Below are 20106 nucleotides of genomic sequence, written 5' to 3' on the forward strand. Positions count from 1 at the left end.
AGCTCAGAGCTGGCCAGGGCGGGCGGGAGGGAAAGCCTCCTGCTCGCTCCAGCTCTGTGGCCATGCCGGCTGAAAGCAAGTATCTGGGGTTTATTTATCTTCTATAATTGAAACTTTGTTGCTTTGCGTGGAGCTCAGAGCCCGCCATGGCAGGTGGGAAGTTGGCTTCCTCCATCATTGGGGTAACCAGGCCTCCTGCTCGCTCCAGCTCTGTGGCTGCCGGCCGCCATCTTGGTTGGGTTAATTTGCATATAGTCACTGATTGGCTGGTGGGCATGGCTTAAGGTGTAGCGAAGGTACAGTCAGTTTGCATGTTTGTCTTTTATTAGTGTAGATATGCTTCATCCAGAATAGGCAGATCATAGAGTTAGAAAGTAAATTCGTGCCGAAACCGGTTTGGCTCAGTGGATAGAGCGTCGGCCTGCGGACTGAAAGGTTCCGGGTTCGATTCCGGTCAAGGGCATGTACCTGGGTTGCGGGCACATCCCCAGTAGGAGATGTGCAGGAGGCAGCTGATCGATGTTTCTCTCACATCGATGTTTCTAGCTCTCTGTCTCTCTCCCTTCCTCTCTGTAAAAAATCAATAAAATATATTTTTAAAAAAAAAGAAAGTAAATTCGTGGTTGCCAGGGGTTGAGGAGCTGGGGGAAGTGGAAAGTGACTGCTAATGAGTGTGAGGTTTCTTTTTGAGGTAATGAAATACTCTAAAATTAGCTAGTGATGAAAGTTATATAGTTCTGTGAATATACTAAAAAACACTGAATTGTACACATTGAAAAAGTGAATTCTATCGTATGTGAATTATATCTCATTAAAACTGTTACATTGCCCTAGCCAGTTTGGCTCAGTGGATATAGTGTTGGCCTGCAGACTGAAGGGTCCCAGGTTTGATTCCCGTCAAGGGCAGGCTTGATCCCCGGCATGACCAGAGCTTCTTTGGGCAGCAGCCAATCGATGTGTCTCTCTCAAATCAGATTTCTCTCTCTGTCTCTCCCCTCGCCTTCCACTCTCTTTAAAAATCAATGGACAAATATCCTCGAGTAAGGATTAACAAAAAACAAACAAAAAAATGCTGTTATTTTAAAAACTGCAGTTTTAGGAAAAAAACAGTGTATGTTAAGTATTTGTATGTGGCATATAGTTGGTAATCGTAAATTTCTTTAATTCCTCTTTAATACTTTGGAAATCTTAAAGCATGGACTTTCTCTTAATAATTGATTGCCCTTTAGAGAAAATCTATTATCAGTGGTTTTAGTCAAGTTTGGTAGATTTTTTACCTTGAGTTTTGATAATGGGACCAGGCTACTTTGGAGAGTTGATTGCCTTTTGGTAAGATTTATTGCTAAATCAAAGGACAGAAAATAATACTCTGGGAGGTATTTTAGGTACATTATATTTATGTTATTGTGGGTTTTATATAATCTTGCGTATTTTTGAAGTGATACACTATTAAAAAGCCACATTATGTGTCTTCTTGATTCTGGTACATAAGCTTTTTTGTGTGAATGTTTAAAGACTTAGTGAAGTTAGAAGGTATCAGTGTTTGGAGATAGACAACTGATTTCTTTGAAAACTTTGTATCTAATAGACAAGGTTTTTCTTTATTCTTTATTGCAGGCTTTCGTGTTCTGTGAAAGACCCAGTGAATTTCTGCCACATATAATTTTATAAATATCTCTGTGGAAGATATTGAATGCCTTTAAAATTGATTTAGAGAATTGCTTTTCTCTGATTTAGGAGTGTAAGGAGGGCTTTGCAGATGTGGGATAAGATGCAGATGATATTTTCTTTAATACTTACAAGTAAACCACTTGACCAAAAGTAATATAAACACTTTCTTGTTTAATTCTGCATTGTAGATCTATTTATATCATTAAATGATACGCTGTCCAAATTTAGAGGGTTTCTTTAAAACTACTTTCTCATTCTGTGTGGCAGGTTTAAAAAATAAAACAAAGCATAAGGACATTGCCATGTGTCCAACCTAGTTGGTTGCCTTTGCCTCTCAGATTAGTGTCCCTATTCCAGTCTGCTGAAGAAAGGAGGAGCCTGCTTTCTCCTGGAAGGTAGGCAGTGACATTGCCTGTGAACCCAAACATTGCCTCTGATGCCTTGCTTCTGTGAACTCCCCAGGAGCTGATAGACTATCTGCGAACACATTCTCATAGTGCAGTGTATGCCACGTCACTGTCACCGCCTGTTGTGCAGCAGATCATCACCTCGATGAAGTGCATCATGGGGAAGGATGGCACCACCCTTGGTAAGTTGTTCTTTCCTTGGAAAATGTCCTGGCCTCTGTAAATATTTAGCAACCAAACAAAGGTTTGTTCTAGAGCTTTTTGCCTAAAATGAGGAGCCAGGTACCCTAATCAGCAAGCTGGCAGGTGTGTGAGGCCTTGGTTTCTATGGACACTCTTCAGTGTTTGATACACATGCCATGAGAACTAGTCTGGCTTGCTTCCTGTTGAATTTTATTCTCTACCGGTGGTGAGACTTTAATCCAACAATCCTCCCTACCCTTATTAATCACAGGAAATAACTCTTTAGGATCTTTCTTGAATTGCACAATTTTATGTGAAAATAGAATTCACTTTATAGTGGCATTTCATTTCCCGTGGTATTTAAAAGCTGCTGTTTTCATGAATTAGTGTCCTTGACTTGGTGCCTTGAAAAGAGTTTGTAATTTAACATACAGTAGCTAATATAGGTCATCCTGAATTTGTTTATTCTGTCTTTGGTGGAATTTGTAGAGTAGGTGCCCTAACTTAAAATACTAAAATGAACAATCAAGTGTGTGTTTGCTTTCAGTTCACTTTTATTCTGCATCCCTAGGAGGCAGTGTTAACTGCAGAAAAGTTACAATGAAAGAGGAGCAGGTGGATTTTTGTTTTGTTTTTTCACTTTTAAAAGTATTTTAATTGAAGAGCCATACATTAACTGTGCATGTTGGTTTTTTAATGCTTCTAAAATCATTTTTACTGTCATAAAAGATCTCACATTCTCAGCCTTGAGCTCTAGACTTTTTAGTTAAATAACACTGTAGTAAGATTAATTTGGTTTACATTGAAAAACAAGAAAGAAGTGATGTGTCTGATTTTGATTGATTTAAATCTGTTTTCTTAAGTCAGAATTTTACCTTAATATTACTATTACTTCTGATCTGTGATACATGCTTCTTATCTCTAGTGAGAGACTTTTGGAAATAGATTTTTGAAGTGTTGATCATTTTCAATTTCATGAATTGATTCCTGGAGAAAAAACATTTCATTAATATTGTGAACACAGCATGGAGCCTTGAGCTTAGCTCCCTCTTAACAGTCATAATGTTATCTTCTCTCCTCCCCACATGGTGTTATTGAAATAGTGTGCTTTGATCTGAGATACAGTGATATATCTATTTATCTATATAGCTAGCACTTCACATAGGTGCATCAACCTTATTGATTCAGCAGACAGCTTTAGACAACTAAAAAAATGGACGGCTAACAGCTATCAAAGTTAACTTTGGATAATTTATTTGCCCTACCCCAGAGCGTGAATCTGTGTGATGCTGACCTCTGGATAAGGATAAGTGACTTATCTGTACTAAATAATGAAATCTAGGTGGTGAGAAAATGAAATATGGTAATTAGATATAGGCTTTGGGTTAACATTCGTTTTCCAGTTTATTGCCTCTCTAACCACACCCCCTAAGCTTAGTGGTATGAAACAACAGCCATCTTATTATGCTCACAGATTCTGCGGGTCAGGAATTCGGTCAGAACACAGCAGGGATGGCTTGTCTTTGCTCCACAATATCTGGGGCTTAAGCTTGGAAGACTCAAGCCACTGGGTTAGACTCAGTGGCTGGGGGCTGGGATCATCTGAAGGGTTCCACACTCACATGTCGCCTGGGCTGGAGTGACTAGAAGGCTGGGCCCTGCTGAGGCTCTTGACCAGAGCACCTTCACATGTCCTCATCATGTGGCTTGGGTTCTTCATAGCATGATGACTAGGGTATCCAGAGAGGATACTTCAACAAGCAAGTGTTCCAAGGAACCTGCTGCAACCCCGTGACCTTTTCTGATCTGTTGTTATGAGCAGGTGACTAAGGCCAGCCCAGATTGCAGGACATGGGAAATCACACTCCATCTCAAATGGGAGGTGGGTCAAAGAATTTACGACCATTTAAAAAAATTGCCACTACCAGCTTTTAAATAATATATTTTTAAAATTACTCCCTAAAGCTTTTCTTTATTGTTGACACTGTTACAGATGTCCTGTTACCCTCCTTTACCCTCCTTCACCCAGCCACCACCCTCTTCACTAAAATTTTAAATTAGTATGACAAACTTCTGTTGCCTACATTGTTTCTCTGCCAAAATACAGGATAATAAAAATCTAACCAAAAGTAGACTTACATACCATTTTTCGTAAAGCCTTTTAACTGATCTTAATTAATTTGGCCTGATTTATTTTTTTTTGAGTGCATTAGGTAATGCTTATTTTTATGGCACCACTGAAAGCATCTTTTTATTGTCCTTGTAGAAAAAGAGCTGTGAACCATGCAAGAACCTCTTTACTATGTCGTAAGGTGGCTTTAAAAAGAGGCATCTCCAATTAATTACCTGAGTGTGATTTTACAATAGAATGGCCTGCTTTAAGAGAAAGTTAATCTCTGATGTTCAGGACATGGCATTTCATTGATCTCACAAACGTTGAGTATCTCACTAAATGTTAGATGGTGTGAATCAGAATCCACAGGAAATAGGCATACAAGCAGATCATTTAAGTGACGTATATACTTGGGGAGAATTGGGGATGCAGGGGACAGTGGGTTGTTGATTAGTCCCAGAGACTAGTGCTGCATAGAAAAATTGAAGTTTTATTAATCATAACATATGCTGTGTGTTAGCAAGTGGTAAGTACTTTGGGGAAAAGGTAAGCCAGGATGGTGGGCGATCAGGAGTTCTGGGGACCAGTTTGCAATTTTAATTAGGGTGGTCATTGAAAGGGTAGGATTTTAGCAAGGACTTGAAGGTGAAGCTTTAGCCCTGAAAATCCAGGGATAGAAGGCCCTCAGATGGAGGCTACTCTTTCCTGTACTTTGATGCTTTTACTCTGTGTTCAGGAATAGCAAGGAGGCCACTATGGCCAGAGCATAATAGTACAGGTGAGTGAGTGAGGTGAGGATAGAGGTTGTGCAGAGTGTAGAAGTTCCAGCAGGGGGCAGTCTTACCTTGTAAAAGTATTAGGTTGATACAAAAACAGACACAGTTTTTGGTAATGCAAGGATGAGTGTAATAAAATATTAGGATAATGCTGTTTTAGAAAGATGGAGACTTTACCAAAAATGAGCCTTCAGTTAATAGGCAGTATTATTGGGCAGAAACACCAAAAGCCTCTTGGTCAGTTGGAGTAGATAGGCTTAGGGATTTCACTGTATATGAGTTATACCAAAGCTGAATGTATGAAAGTTGACTAACGCTGTACTAAATTTTTTCCAAGTATATTATAAATTCTTTGAGGGCAGGGACCCATGTCTTGCTCCTTCTTTGCATCTTTTCTTCTTTTTTGGGGGGTGGGGGGGAGGTGGCTATCCTCAATAGAGGATATTCTTGCCATTGATTTTTTTTGAGAGAGAGTGGAAGGGAGGTGGAGAGACAGAGAGAGAAACACTGATGTGAGACACACCGATTGGTTCTCTCCCACACTCTGACCTGAGCTAGAGATCCAGCCTCCAACTGAGGTTTATGCACTTGATTGGAATCGAACCCGGAACCCTTCAGTCCACAGACCGACGCTCTATCCACTGAGCCAAACTGGCCAGGGCTCCTTTGCATCTTAAATAGTGCTTATTTCAAGACCTTAGAGTCAATAATTGACTTCATTGTTCTCAAAATTATTATCTCTCTTCCCCAAGTAGAATGAAAATTGGGAGTTTTGGCTACCTTTTGTTTCTTCTGTTTAGAGCTGTGTTTGGCACATAGTAGGCATGCAGTAAATACTTGGTGAATGATTAAATGAATAATCTTTTGGTGCCTTGAAGAGAGGCAATATGATTTAGTGACCTACGATTTAGTCCTTTATTATATTCTTAAACTCTGAGAAGTTAAGAACTCTGTACACCTAAAGAGGATAACATTAATCATTCACTCTTTCAGGATTATTTCTGAATTAAAGCCTCATGTATACTAACCAATGTGACTTAGGAAAAAATATACAATAGATTTATGATTGATAATTTGTTTTTTTAATATAAATGCAATATTTGATTTGATGCTGTTACAGATTTTCTTTTAGTGAGAAAATCTTCATACTCTTATGATACAGTTGGTTTGGCCTTTACTATCTTAGCCAGGTCCTCTTGTAACCAGAAGCAACTATTTATAAGCTAGGTTTCAGAGCCAGGGAAGCATTTGCTCCATTTTAACTTGCAGATTTTGTATCTCATTAGTGATATAGATATAGAAACTAACCCTTGGAACAACATTAAAAATCAAATTAGAGAAGCTAAACTTAGTTTTTTATAAAAAGGACTTACAGGTAACTATAAAGCAGTTTAGACTTTAATTAAAATATAAATACTTGCTTGTCATTAAATACTTCAGTTGATTTTAGGGTTGTCTATTAATATCTATTTTATTCCAAGCAAAGACATGACCTGTGTCAGATTGTAGAATTTATGGCACTATATGTCCTTCACATTCAGTGGCTACTATTCTCTCTCTCTGGGCTTCGTATGATTTTCATCTTTTTGCCCCCAACCAGAGTTAGTGGATCTGAAATAGTTGTTTCATAATGATAATACTTAATGAGCTATCTACACTAATAAAAGAGAAACATGGTAATTGGCGTACGACCGCTACCCTTCCCATTGGCTAATCAGTGAGTATATGCAAATTAACTGTCAGCCAAGATGGCGGCCGGCAGCCAGGCAGCTGGAAGCGAACATGAGGCTTGCTTGCTGCGAACTCCAATGTTCCCCAACCTTCCCCGCCTCACTAGCCCGCCTCTGAGCTACAACTCTAAGAAACTATGTACTATGTTGCAAATAGGAAGATAAACAAAACACCAGAAACCGGCTTTCATTCAGCCGGGCTTTAGCAACATTGTATCGATGTTTTCAGCAGCGAGGCCTCAGAGCTAAAGCTGGCCCAGAATAAAAAAAAAAAAAAAGAAAACAAGGAGCGGTTGGGAGCTTTAGTCACTCGCCACCTGGAAAACAGCCCTCAGCCCCTCAGCCAGCCTGGCCAGGCACCCCAGTGGGGACCCCCACCCTGATCCAGGACACCCTTCAGGGCAAACCAACCAGCCCCTACCCGTGCACCAGGCCTCTATCCTATATAGTAAAAGGGTAATATGCCTCCCAGCACCGGGACCAGCGGAGCAGCGAGGCTCCCGGCACCGGGATCAGCGTGACAGGGGGCAGCGCCCAAAACCCTTGATTGCCCTGCGGCTCTGTGTGTGACAGCGGGCGGGGCCACAACCTCCCTATCCGCCCTGCTCTGTTCGTGACAGGGTGCGGCACCCCAACTCCCCCCCCCCCACCCCTCCCCCCCGCCACGGGCCCTGCTCTGTGCCTGATAGGGGGGAGCTCCCCAATCCCCTGATCGGCCCTGCTCTGTGTGTGACAGGGTGCGGTGCCCCAACCCCCCCCCCCCCCCCCCCCCCCCCCCGCCGCACCCATGGGCCCTGCTCTGTGAGTGACAGGGTAGAGCCATAACCTCTCCATCAGCCCTGCACCGAGTGTGACAGCGGTGGCGTCCCATCCCCCTGATCGGCCCTGCTCTGTGGGTGATAGAGGGTGGCACCCCAAACCCCCTCCACGGGCCTTGCTCTGTGTGTGACAGGGTAGAGCCATAACCTCCCCATTGGCCCTGCCCTGAGTGTGACAGGGTGCAGCGCCCCAACCCCCTGATCCGCCCAGCTCTATGTGTGACAGGGGGCGGTGCCCCAACTCCCCTATCGGCCCTACTCTGTGAGTGACAGGGAGGAGCTCCCCAACCCCCTGATGGGCCCTGCTGTGTGTGACAGGGTACGGAGCCCCAACCCGCCTGATGGGCCCTGCTCTGTGAGTGACAGGGGGCAGTGCCCCAACCCCCTGATTGGCCCTGCTCTGTGAGTGACAGGGGCAGTGCCCCAACCCCCTGATTGGCCCTGCTCTGTGCATCACAGGGGGTGGCGCCGCAACCTCCCCATTGACCCTGCCTTGAGTGTGATAGGGGGCGGTGCCCCAACCCCCCAATCAGCCCTGCTCTGAGCCTGACCAGGGGCTGCACCTAGGGATTGGGCCTGCCCTCTGCCACCCGGGAGCAGGCCTAAGCCAGCAGGTCGTTATCTCCCGAGGGGTCCCAGACTGCGAGAGGGCACAGGCCGGGCTGAGGGACCTCTCCTTCCTCCCCGAGTGCACAAATTTTTGTGCACCAGACCTCTAGTGAAATATAAAACAAGTCTTTCATTTAAGATGAAGTCAAAACTAAAATATGACTTGAGATCTAGGGGATTAAAAAATGAGAAAATACTTAGCCTTGACACTTGAGAAACTTTCTTTTAACACAAATGTAGTGAAATAATATTGTTTTTAATTAGTTTCTAGTGTTTAGGGCCAGTTAGAGCTAAGCATTCAAGGTTTAGCTATGGTTATAAACCAGATGTAAATATCAAAAATCTTGACAGTGTAAAAGTAGCCACAAGAAGGCTGGAGATGTAGAAAGTAGGGAGAGGGAGGTGAGGGCGTACAAGTGTGTCAGTTTCTGTCATCATACTTGTTGGAAAGTCAGTAGATACTACCAAGTTTATAAGAAATAGTTAAGAAATAGTCTTTAAATTTATGAAGTTATGTAATAAGCCACGAGAAGACTTAAAAATAGTAATATTACAAGATTGGTTGTGATTAGTGGAGCCAACATGGAAAGTAATCGAAGTACAAACGCATACCATGTAGGTGGAACAAGAAGCAGAAGTGTAAGTGTATTGCTTAGCGTGTGGTACTAGCTACCAGAAAAGCCAGATACAGAACCTGGAGCCACTTCCTGGTCAGAGGGGGGAGTCTTCTACACTACTAGAATTTTATGTAGTTTGAAAACTGTTCTATTTTTAGATTCCAAAGTACATTTATAACATATGGAAATAAATCCTGCTTATAAGATTGAAAGTAAGGCCTAAACATATACACAAATAGTATATAGTTGATTATTAATAAATGTTTTCATTTTTTGTGTGGGAAGACATGTTACTCTTTGGGGACTAGAGTGGAGCCTTCAGAAAAGCTGCAGCTTACAAGGGAAGTTGAGATTTGTTCCCTACCTACTTTGTAAATTTTCCTTTCTCCTTCTTCCCTACCTTTTCCACATTTACTCTCCAGTTCCTGTCCTTTTCCCAAAGAAGAGAGGGACATGTGACTAGGAACCAAAATAGGTTGACAATGGGTGGAGATTGTGCTGCTCATGTGCTTGTATCTTGATTGGGTATATTGAGTTAGAACAGGCTGGTGGAGAGAAAAAAATGAAGCCTAGGAAATTCTGACAAATTCCTTTAGACATTTGAAGTTCTAGCTTTTACTTCTCACATTACTAATCCAAGTCCAGTAATGGAAATGTAGCTGTAAGGTCTATTTATGAATCAAGGCAAATTGTCTGACCAAAGCAACTAAAATTGTGCTTGTCCATTTTTCAGAGCTTTGCTTTGATGTGTTTTATTTCTGGCTAAAGATATAGTTAATAAAATGTGTCCAGCTTAGTGTCTGACATTTAGTATAAGCCTTTCAGTAATTTTGCTGAATGAATGAGTGCACACATGATCCAGAGATAACTAACTAGAAAATGAGTGGGTTCTTGTATAGTGGAATGTTAAGCCAGAATGGCGAAATTATGGAATAAAGCTAGATAGGAACCTTTTACTAGATAAATGATGACAAAAAACTTTCTAGAAAATTACTTTTAGTACTTCATTTTGAAAGGAATTGGGCCCATTCAGCAATGTTGGTATAGGAGAAAAAAAGAAGACTTTGGGCAGATTGAGGTGTAATTAAAATTAGGTTTGGCTCACCCTGACCGGTTTGGCTCACTGGATAGAGCATCGGCCTGTGGACTGAAGGATCCCAGGTTCGATTCTGGTGAAGGGCATGTACCTTGGTTGCTAGCACATCCCCAGTAGGGAGTGTGCAGGAAGCAGCTGAATCGATGTTTCTCTCTCATTGATGTTTCTAACTCTCTATCACTCTCCTCCCTTCCTCTCTGTAAAAAAATCAATAAAATATATTTTTAAAAAAATTAGGTTTGGCTCATTTGCCTTAATTCCTATAATAGACTTGTTAACGAGGTATTGAATGATCACCTTGAGAAGCCCAGGAACTGTCAAAAACAAATTTAAGAGAACTGAAAAACTTAAAGGAAAACCAAACCACAAAACAACCTTCCAGGATTCCCATGCTAGAGGGGCAGAACTGTTCAAGAAAACAGTGTTTTGGGGGTGGGGGTTATAAAGAGAATTTCCTGCTTCTCTGCAGGAGGCTAACAGCTTCTAACATTCACTTGTTATGCTTGGCAGGTGGAATTTTCCTTTAGCTGGGCCTGGGTATTCCCCTCTCTAAACCCTGTGCTTTCTGAGTCCAGGAGTGTTTGGGTTTCACTTTTTCTTTATTATATTTATCTGTTTACATAATTTGTTCATGTTACTATTAGAAATTCATCTAAATAAAAGTCAAGTTTTCTAGTAAACACAGTTTTATGTTAGCCATGGTATGTTTAGAGGTGTATCTGAGGGTCAGACTAGATCCCTCCTGTCTTATAATTTACTACCTAGAACACCGTTAAAAAATATTCAATTTCACATTAATCAAACATTAATTAAACCTACTCTGTGTCCTGTGGTGGGTATGTTCTTTAGGAGTTGAACAGTGCATACTTCTTGCCTAGTCTAGTGGTAGGGGTTGGATTCCAGGGAAGCATTGATCTCAGAGCCATAGATGAATTCTTCCTTCGTTCAGCTTCCTCTTTTCTCAGTTTCCTTTCTCGCTCACCCACCCACTCCCCAAAAGCTTAAACTTCCTTAAAGTCAGCTAATTTTTTGAAGCAAACTCAGAACTTCTGTTTCTTATCAACCTTTCTATGTGGATTTTTTTTCTTAGACAATCTCACTGTACTAAATTACTAGCAATCAAAGAAAAATAAAGATTTTTCTTTTGTAAAGTAGTCTCATTATCATCTAGGTCAGTGGTTGGCAAACTGCGGCTCGGCAAACTGGGACTCACGAGCCACACTCGGCTCTTTGGCCCCTTGAGTGTGGCTCTTCCACAAAATACCAACTTCTGTGCATGGGCCACGAAGTTTCAATCGCACTGTACGTGTGTACCCACACGTGGTATTTTGTGGAAGAGCCACACTCAAGGGGCCAAGGAGCCGCATGTGGCTCATGAGCCGCGGTTTGCTGACCACTGATCTAGCTTATAGGACTTTTTAACCATTGGCTTAAGCTTTCTGACATCAGCAAGCAATATGAACACTACAGATGAAGAAACTTGAGCTTACAAATGCACCAAGTTTTCTTAATATCTTGTCTCTGAGTAGAGTGTACTTTCCTGAACTCCATCCACTTCTACTTCTAAAGTTGCATTAATGATATTTAACATTTTCTTAAAACAGGCTATTTTACAACCTATTTCCGATTTTGTGATTTCTGGTCTGCTTCTTTTCCAAAAGGCAGCAGAGTTGAGTTGTGAGTGATCAGCCCCACAAATGAAAGCCCTTTGGGGCATCTGCCTACCTGTTTCCTCTCTGTGGATTAGTAATCCCTTTCACCTCCCTCCCTGCTCCAGAAATCTATTCTGAGTAGTCATGAGCTTTTATATCATGGTCTGTCTATTTCTTCTTCCACTCCCATCTCTTTCTTCCAAATCCAAATGCTAATAAAAGTTTCCTGCCACAAGAGTGGTCTCTCCTTTTTTGTCTTGTTTCAGAGTTTGTTTGAAGCTGGCTATTAAGATGCTCACAGGCAGGAGGCTGAAAGCTAACCTTTGAACAAATGTAGACTTGTTCATTTAGTAAAATATCGTTCTTAATTCAAAACATAAATAAGGAGTTTGAGTTCATTCCTCTGGAACAGGAAAGGAGCCCTGAACTAGAAGTTCCTCCCTTAGTAGATGGCGTAACATGATATAAAGGAACTAAACTCGTAATTGAAGTACGGTACTGTGAGTCAGGCTGTTTTTTTGTAAGATTGAAGTGAGGGAATTACTGTAGTTTTTTCATAATAAAATATCTTTAAAATTTCCCCCCATAGCCCTAGCTGGTTTGGCTCAGTGGATAGAGCATCAGCCTGCGGACTGAAGGGTCCCGGGTTCGATTCCAGTCAAGGGCACATGCCTGGATTGCGGGCTGGATCCCCAGTAGGGGCCGTGCAGGAGGCAGCTGATCAATGATTCTCTCTCATCATTGATGTTTCTGTCTCTCCCTCTCCTTCCTCTCTGAAATTAATAAAAATATATTTTTTTAAAAAACTTTTTTTGCCACATTTTATATATTCAGATACTGTTTAGTTGAGACATGTGATCATTACTTCAGCCTGTTCTTCTCATCACTTCTAATTTGTTAACTTTATAGCCCAGACTCTGTTTTGTTTGTTGAAGAATAACTTTCTAAACCTTAACATGGTTGGAGTTGCATTCCTTCCTTTCCCTCTCCCCCAAATTATTTCTGAGGACTTTATCTGGGAGACTTGAGCCTAGCTTTTCATCAACTTTATTGCTGTTTATTGCTATAAGAATACTTAATACATATAAACAAGTGACAAGTTAGATGGCCTCTGTTCTCCATTAAGAACTGTTATGCTGATGGCTTGCCAGATTTGAGAGCTTTCTGAAGAGGAGTTGGTTTATTTTTTAATGGTTACCTACGGTTTTTCTAATTATCTAAATATTTATATCTTCCTGCCATGTACTTAGCAATGAAGTGAGGTTCAGAAGGACCATGCATTAAGGTGTTCTCTTTCAAGCCCGTTCTCAAACTTTGTCCATAGACCATTTGCATCAGAGGTACTTTTAGTATGGTGGTTCCTACCATTGCTCACATACAGAAAAGCTTAAAATTTAGTAAAAATGCTGATATCAGGGTGATATCAGGCCCCTTGCAGACCCAGTGAGGGTGAGACCCTGGCAGGGTGTTATTTAAAAGCACCCCACATAATTATACTACTGGAGAGCTTTTCCACTCTACCAGTCCACTAGGACTTGGTGGTCAGGGCCCTGGTATATACATTTTAAAGAAAACCTCAGTTAATAATCAAACTAACTTTTAAGAGATTTAAGAATTGCCCTGTAGCCCGGCTGGCGTAGCTCAGTGGTTGAGTGTCAACCTATGAACCAGGAGGTCACGGTTCAATTCCCGGTCGGGGCACATGCCTGGGTTGCGGGCTTGATCCCAGTATGTGGTGTGCAGAAGGCAGCCAATCAATTATTCTCTCTCATCATTGATGTTTCTATCTCTATCCCTCTCCCTTCCTCTCTGAAATCAATAAAAAATATATATTATTTTAAAAAAGAGAGATAAGGACACATATGTAATACCTTAATCAATAGAGGGAAAGAAAAAAGAATTGCCCTGTTTTTTGAGCTTGCTTACGTCAAAGAGAACTAAAAAGAATTCTACTGATTGATGGTAATTGGGGAAAGGAAAGGAAATCTGAAGGCAAGATGTATGATCTCTTTTATAAAAAATAAATAAGGGAAATGTTGACTTCTGGAGCAGGACTTTGGTGGTAAAGCTAAGTTGCTAATTTTCATTGTTTTTGGAAATCTGAATGCCTCGATGCTTCCTTCTGATGATTCTTGCTGAATGAATCGGTGGCATACATGAAAGCTAAGGATTCAGAGGTCTATGATCAGGCTTCTTAAGGCTGGTTGGAATTACCTTTTGTTTTACTTTTTTTATAGAGTATTAATTATCCAGAATCTCAAATGTTCTAGTACATAATCTACAAATGGCCTTGCCCACTATAAACTTTAAAAAATTTTGTGAAACTCTTCATTGCCTTGCCTTCTACCTCTAAAACTATTGGTTGAATTCCAAGCCTAGCCTTATTGCCTTATTTGCTAATAGTGCTCCTCATCTGATGGTGGATGCTTGACCACAGTACATGTATTTCCTCATCCTTTTAGTTCTGTCTAAAAGTGTCCTGTGATATTTTCCAGCCCTGAAGGGGGATGGTAGGATCATCTTTGGACAAATTAAGACTTTCTGTCCTGCCTGTGAGCTGGTAGCGTTTAAAACTCAGTGCCTTAATTTTTCAAAGGTACTTGGCCTCCTTTCTTCCTTTTGTTTAAGAACCTCTGTTTTGGGCTGTGCATTGGCAACCATTCTTTTAAACTCTTGATTATATTGAATCAACAACTTTAAGCCTTGGCCCCTGCTGCTTGTCGCACATCCTGCGGCTGTCCTCAGGAAATCCTACTTTTTGGCATTGAAACTAATTAAAGGATTAAGCTACTACTAGGGAGGAGGTGATAGACTGTGCTTGTGAGAGAAATTTACTGTGCAGGGCTTGGTGCTAACAAAGGCTGCTCTAGTTGCAGATGAGAGAAATAGCAATAGTAATATGGGAAAGTAGATTAAAATACTTGGACACGTTCTTGTTCAGAGGTAAAAAAAGAAAACAAAACCTAAGGGCTGCTTTAAAACAGTATTGCTAGGGTAGGGAGAGGAATCTGCTTTGTTGTTCATCAGCTTGACAATTGTCCAAGCTGAGCACTTTCATAGTTGTCCCCAGTCCAGCAATATAAGGGCTGTCTCTAAGAGATGCTAAACCTAGTTCCCATTCATTTTGCCTCAGTGTTATAAAGGTACTGAACTCTTGCTGCCCGAAGTTGCTTATAAATAACGCTTTTATGAGACTGTTCACTGAATCATGAACATTTCCAGTGCCATTTAGTTGGTACCTAAGGGGAAGGAAAGGTTACCCTGAGGTGAGCTCCTTGTTTTCCCAGTTTTGCATATTGCGCTGGGCTTTCCACCTTGGTGACCTGTACCTGGCTCATCGTCCTTGCTCTCTGCTCATGTCTATCTAAGTGCCTATCACAAAAATATGGGATTTTTAATACCACATTTAAATTACTCATTTATTCATTCATACTTATTTTGTTCATAAAAGCAGTACATATACCTTTTCAAAAACCCAAATATTGCAGATACATGTCACAGAAAGAAACAGTTCTCTGTGATCTCACTAACCAACCAGTGTCTGTTGTTTGTCATATAGTCTACAGATTTCTTCGAGTGCATGCACTTACATACAAATGATTTTTATTACTGCTGTTCCTTTTTAGCAATAGCTTTAAATGCCACTTGATTAGGAGAGTTTAATAGTCGGTTATTATGGGAGGGAGGGATGAGAATATTTATTGCCTTTTCAGCAGTTATTTGGGATATTTTCATAATAGGGTTAGAATTTTCTCCATAATTTTGGCAAGAACAAAAATAGATGAGTTCTATTTGAACACCTCCCTCCCCCGGTGTTTAATAGTACTTAAGAATAACAAGAGAAGGAAATCACATTGTGAGAAAACCCTCAGTTTGTAAATTCTCCATAAGTGGGGTGCTAGCAATACCTAAATACGTGATAAATATCTAAGTTGACTCTTGTCATTATGGTAAGTGAAGTGTTCTGTATTGTTCCTGCATTTTATGTGTATACCTCCATCTGCTAGCACACTATAGAAGGCTGATGTGTTTCCAAATTAATTCTCTCTGAAATATTTTTCTTTAAAAAAACAACAACAAAATAAGGCATTTTGTTATTGTTTCTTTTTATTCCCTCCCCCCTTGTTTTAAGAGCAAATGAGTGTTGAATCTTATCAATTGCTCCCCTAAGTCTTTGACCAATGAGAATTGCCCTCACAGAACACAGACACTCTTGGGCAGGAGGCTCTCTATCCCTCCTTAAGCATTGATAGTGTACTCCATGCTATCTTCTCTTTCTGCTGTGTATTTTATGTTCTGACAAACAGTTTTGTCATATGTGCAAATAATAAAGTTATGCCTGGAGTTCAGGTGCATATTTTATGACTTCTGAAAGTTTTTTCAAGGAAGGACATAACTAGTAATGATTAAGAAACAGGATGATATAGTAAAGACCTTTGATGTTGTATAAAGCATCATAGATGTCACTGCAGCCTGGGTGTATTAACAGTAATTCTAAGAATAGTAGTGAGAAGAAATACTGGCATTGCCATAAGTGTTTCTGTGACCTCAGTGTTCTGATTCTGCCTGCCTGAATGCACTGGCCCAAATAAATTCACAAGCAGGAGTCTGCAGTATAGAAAGGTAAATAGTTTAATATTGAATTGGCCAATCCGTTGATGGGGAGCTAATGCTTAAGACCTGACTCCTTGATGGCATGTAGGTTACAGATTACTATATAAGGCAAAATTATAAGACAACTGGGCTTTGGGGGTTCGGATTGTGCTGTTCGCTGATTGGTTAGATGTGAAGGAGGGTAGTGAATCATCTCTTCAGGTCTTGAGGTCTTTTACCCAAGTGCCTCTGTCAGGTTTCATGTAGCCAGGGGGTTATTCCACCTGGGGCTTTAGGAGCAGAAACATCATTTAGATGAAGATGTTATCTTTAGCCTGCCATTGGTGCAGACTGTGTGACCATTAGTCACATTCAGGCTACAGTCTTCTGCTGCCCTGGGTGTTACTGTTTATCAGAGGAAAGGCTAGGTCTCCAAGGGGCAAAGATATAGAAAGAAGGATATGATTTCTAGAGCTAGAATTTAAAACTAAATCTCATCAAATCATAAGGACCTTCGGTTTCAGAAACATGCCCATAGCTACATGGGATTCTGTATGTTTAAAATTATTGCAAACATGCATGCTTAATACTGTTACATTTTCGTTTATTCTTGGATTTTGCATGTTAACACATATTTTGGGGGCTATGAACAGATTGTGCAGCACATTTGTAATCATAATCCACCTCAGCAGCTAAATATGTACATCAGTTGTTTCCCCCTCATTAAAACTGGCATATATGGACTTATGTGAAAATTAAATGTTAGCACTCAAATAAGTCTTTGTTTAAAATAACAAAATATACTTAAAGTTTAAATGGACACTTTTCTTAATTATCTGGGTATCATCGCTGCTGTACTTCCCTTCCCCCATCTTCACAGTTAATTGAGAATATGTTGTTAAATTTATTTTATTAGCAGATAAGAGCTGTGTCTATTACATTTTTATATTTTTTGGTTTTTTAAGGTATATGTCTTTATTTGATATCTGATCTTTAAAACACCTAGCATCTCCTGTGTTTTGTTTGGCCTATTTATTAGTTTCAGTTATGTTGGGGTAGAAACACATTTTTTCTTTTATCCTTCTAAGTTAATTTGCTGGTCTAAGAATTAAATAGAGAAATGAAAAGGAGAAAATCAAATTTCATTACGTACATATATTTGGGGAATCCTTGCATGCAAACACGACAGATTCCAAAGGCAGTCAGGTAAAATGAAACTGATAGGCTATTTTGAGCTAAGGAAAGAGGGTTAGTGGTTTGGGACTTCAAAGGGAAGGAAGGCAATTCACAGGAAGATGAAAAGAGCACAGGAAGATGAAAAGAGCAAATGTTTGGTAAACAGTGTTTGCTGGGCCATCCAGGACACAATGAGACACTGAGAGGAATTTTAACAAACAGACTTTGCTAGGTTCCTCCCTGTCTACCACACCTAGTTTATATTATACTACTAGAGGCCTGGTGCACGAAATTTGCACAGTCCCTAAGTCTGGATGGCGAACAGAGTGCGAGTGTCTGGCGTAGAAAGGCAGATCCCAGCTGACCTCTGGGCCCTGGGCCCCTGGGTTCCCACATGCCCCCCTCCACCTGAGTCATTGGGTCTCCGCCACCGGTCACTGTCTACTGGACAATTGGCGGGGCGATCAGGCTCCCACCTGGCTCCCTCAGTGCCTGGGAGCTGGGTAGCAGCCCCACCCCCGACTGCTGCTGCCACTGGTTGCCGTCTGCAGGGTGATCAGCCGGGCGATCGGGCCCCACTCGCACCCACCTTGGTCTCACGCCACTCGCTCACCTGCGCCTCCACTGGTGCCAGCACCACGTCTCCCACCATGTTCCGCACCGCCCCCTGGTAGTCAGTGCACGTCATAGCGAGCAGTCGAACTCCCAGTTGAGGGGACAATTTGCATATTAGGCTTTTATTATGTAGGGTACAGTTGACCCACGAACAGTGCAGGGATTAGAGACTACACCCCATGTGTCAAAGATTCACATATAGCCGAACCGGTTTGGCTCAGTGGATAGAGCGTCAGCCTGCGGACTGAAGGGTCCCAGGTTCGATTCCAGTCAGGGGCATGTACCTTAGTTGTGGGCACACCCCCACTGGGGGGTGTGTAGGAGGCAGCTGATTGATGTTTCTCTCTCATCGATGTTTCTAACTCTCTATCCCTCTCCCTTCTTCTCTGTAAAAAATCAATAAAATATATTAAAAAAAAAAAAGATTCACATATAAAATTTGACTCCCCCAAAACTTTACTAATAGCATACCGATAATATAAATAGTCATGAACATATATTTTGTATGTCATGTATTATATACTCTATTATTACAATAAAGCATGCTAGAGAAAAGAAAATGTTATTAAGAAAATCATGAGGAAAAGAAAATTCATTTACAGTATTGTGCATATTTATTGAAAAAGATCCTCGTATAAGTGGACCCACACAGTTCAAACCCAGGTTGTTCGTGGGTCAGCCATAGTTCTCTATGATGATGGCTCCCTTTCTGGAGCAAGCCCTCTATCTAAATTCTTTTCACCTTAGGGGGAAGAGCAGAAGTTCTTCGTAAATCTTTTGTTTCCTAAAAAAGTCCTCATGCCAATGAGACACGGCTTGAGGTGGCAAATTTTGCCCCATCACAACCACAATAAGAATTTCATTCATTCAGCAGTCTTTTTTTTTTTTTTTTTACTATTTACTGTGCTCCACCCATGAAAAATGACATAGAATCTTCAATAGCTTCTTAAGGCAAAGCATTCTGTTTTTTGAATTCTCAAAATAACATTTCCTTAGTATTTCTAAATACCTCTTAACCCTTTCTGTGTTTTATTAATTTTATTCTCTGTTTTCTTGGTGTCTGATTAGGTCTTAAAGTTAGAAAAGTCAGTTGACATGCTTTTTCTCTTTTTACTGAAGATCTTTAACATCTCCTTAGAAAACAAAGTATATATATTAATTTATTCCTGGGTTTTTCCAATTTGAAGACAGAAGGATAATACCTTAAAGCAGTGGTTCTCAACCTTCTGGCCCTTGAAATACAGTTCCTCATGTTGTGACCCAACCATAAAATTATTTTCGTTGCTACTGTTATGAATCGTCATGTAAATATCTGATATGCAGATGGACTTAGGCGACCCCTGTGAAAGGGTCGTTCTACCGCCAAAGGGGTCGCGACCCACAGGTTGAGAACTGCTGCCTTTAAAGTATTATAAGTAAAATAATAAAAATAATATAAATTATCTTAGATATGTAAATGAAAAGGAGTTTTTTAAACACCATGTATCAGGCATTTCATTAAGCACTTTACATGCATTATCTCATTTAATCCTTAAAATAACCTTATGAAGTAGATGTAATCATAATCATCATTACTATTTTGCAAATGAGGAAACTGGGGCTTAGGTTAACTGTCCTGGCCAAAGCCATTCTGCTAGTAGATGATGGAACCACAATACAAACCCAGATGGTCTAACTTAAGAAACATTTATACCACCAAAGAATCAAACTAAACAAATTATTGGTGAAATTTAGGAAGATAGTGTATTATTTGTTCCTCTCTTTCTCAGACCTGCTTTTACTGCTTTGATATATTACATCCAAATAGCTGTTGGATGGTTTCACGTTTTACCCTTCTTCTAGATCATTAGGTGAGAGAATCAGTTTAGCCCAGGTAGAGACCAGGTTCTATCCCTGTTACAGTAAGGAATGGTTTCAAAGTGTACATACATTTTTGGGGGGACGCCCTACATATCAAGCATATTTATAAATTGTAAATCAGAAAGTTGGAGAATGTCAGCTGTGTCCTGAGTTGTTGACTAAGAGTGTGATTTCAGAGAGGAAGGGAGAG

At 40.6% G+C, this 20106-nt stretch overlaps 1 protein-coding gene across 1 annotated transcript in view; it reads left to right on the top strand.

The window, feature by feature from the left end:
• SPTLC2 (serine palmitoyltransferase long chain base subunit 2) overlaps positions 1 to 20106 on the top strand; it is a 98764-nt gene that overhangs the window by 52809 nt on the left and 25849 nt on the right. Inside the window, exon 9 of the mRNA XM_070415906.1 lies at positions 2134 to 2260. Within this exon, the coding sequence (XP_070272007.1) occupies positions 2134 to 2260 (127 nt within the window). The remainder of the gene's footprint in view (positions 1 to 2133; positions 2261 to 20106) is intronic.

The sequence above is a fragment of the Myotis yumanensis genome, unplaced genomic scaffold, assembly GCF_028538775.1.
Source record: "Myotis yumanensis isolate MYYU_CA2020_CCGP unplaced genomic scaffold, mMyoYum1.0.hap1 SCAF_1, whole genome shotgun sequence".
NCBI classification, from domain to species: Eukaryota; Metazoa; Chordata; class Mammalia; order Chiroptera; family Vespertilionidae; genus Myotis; species Myotis yumanensis.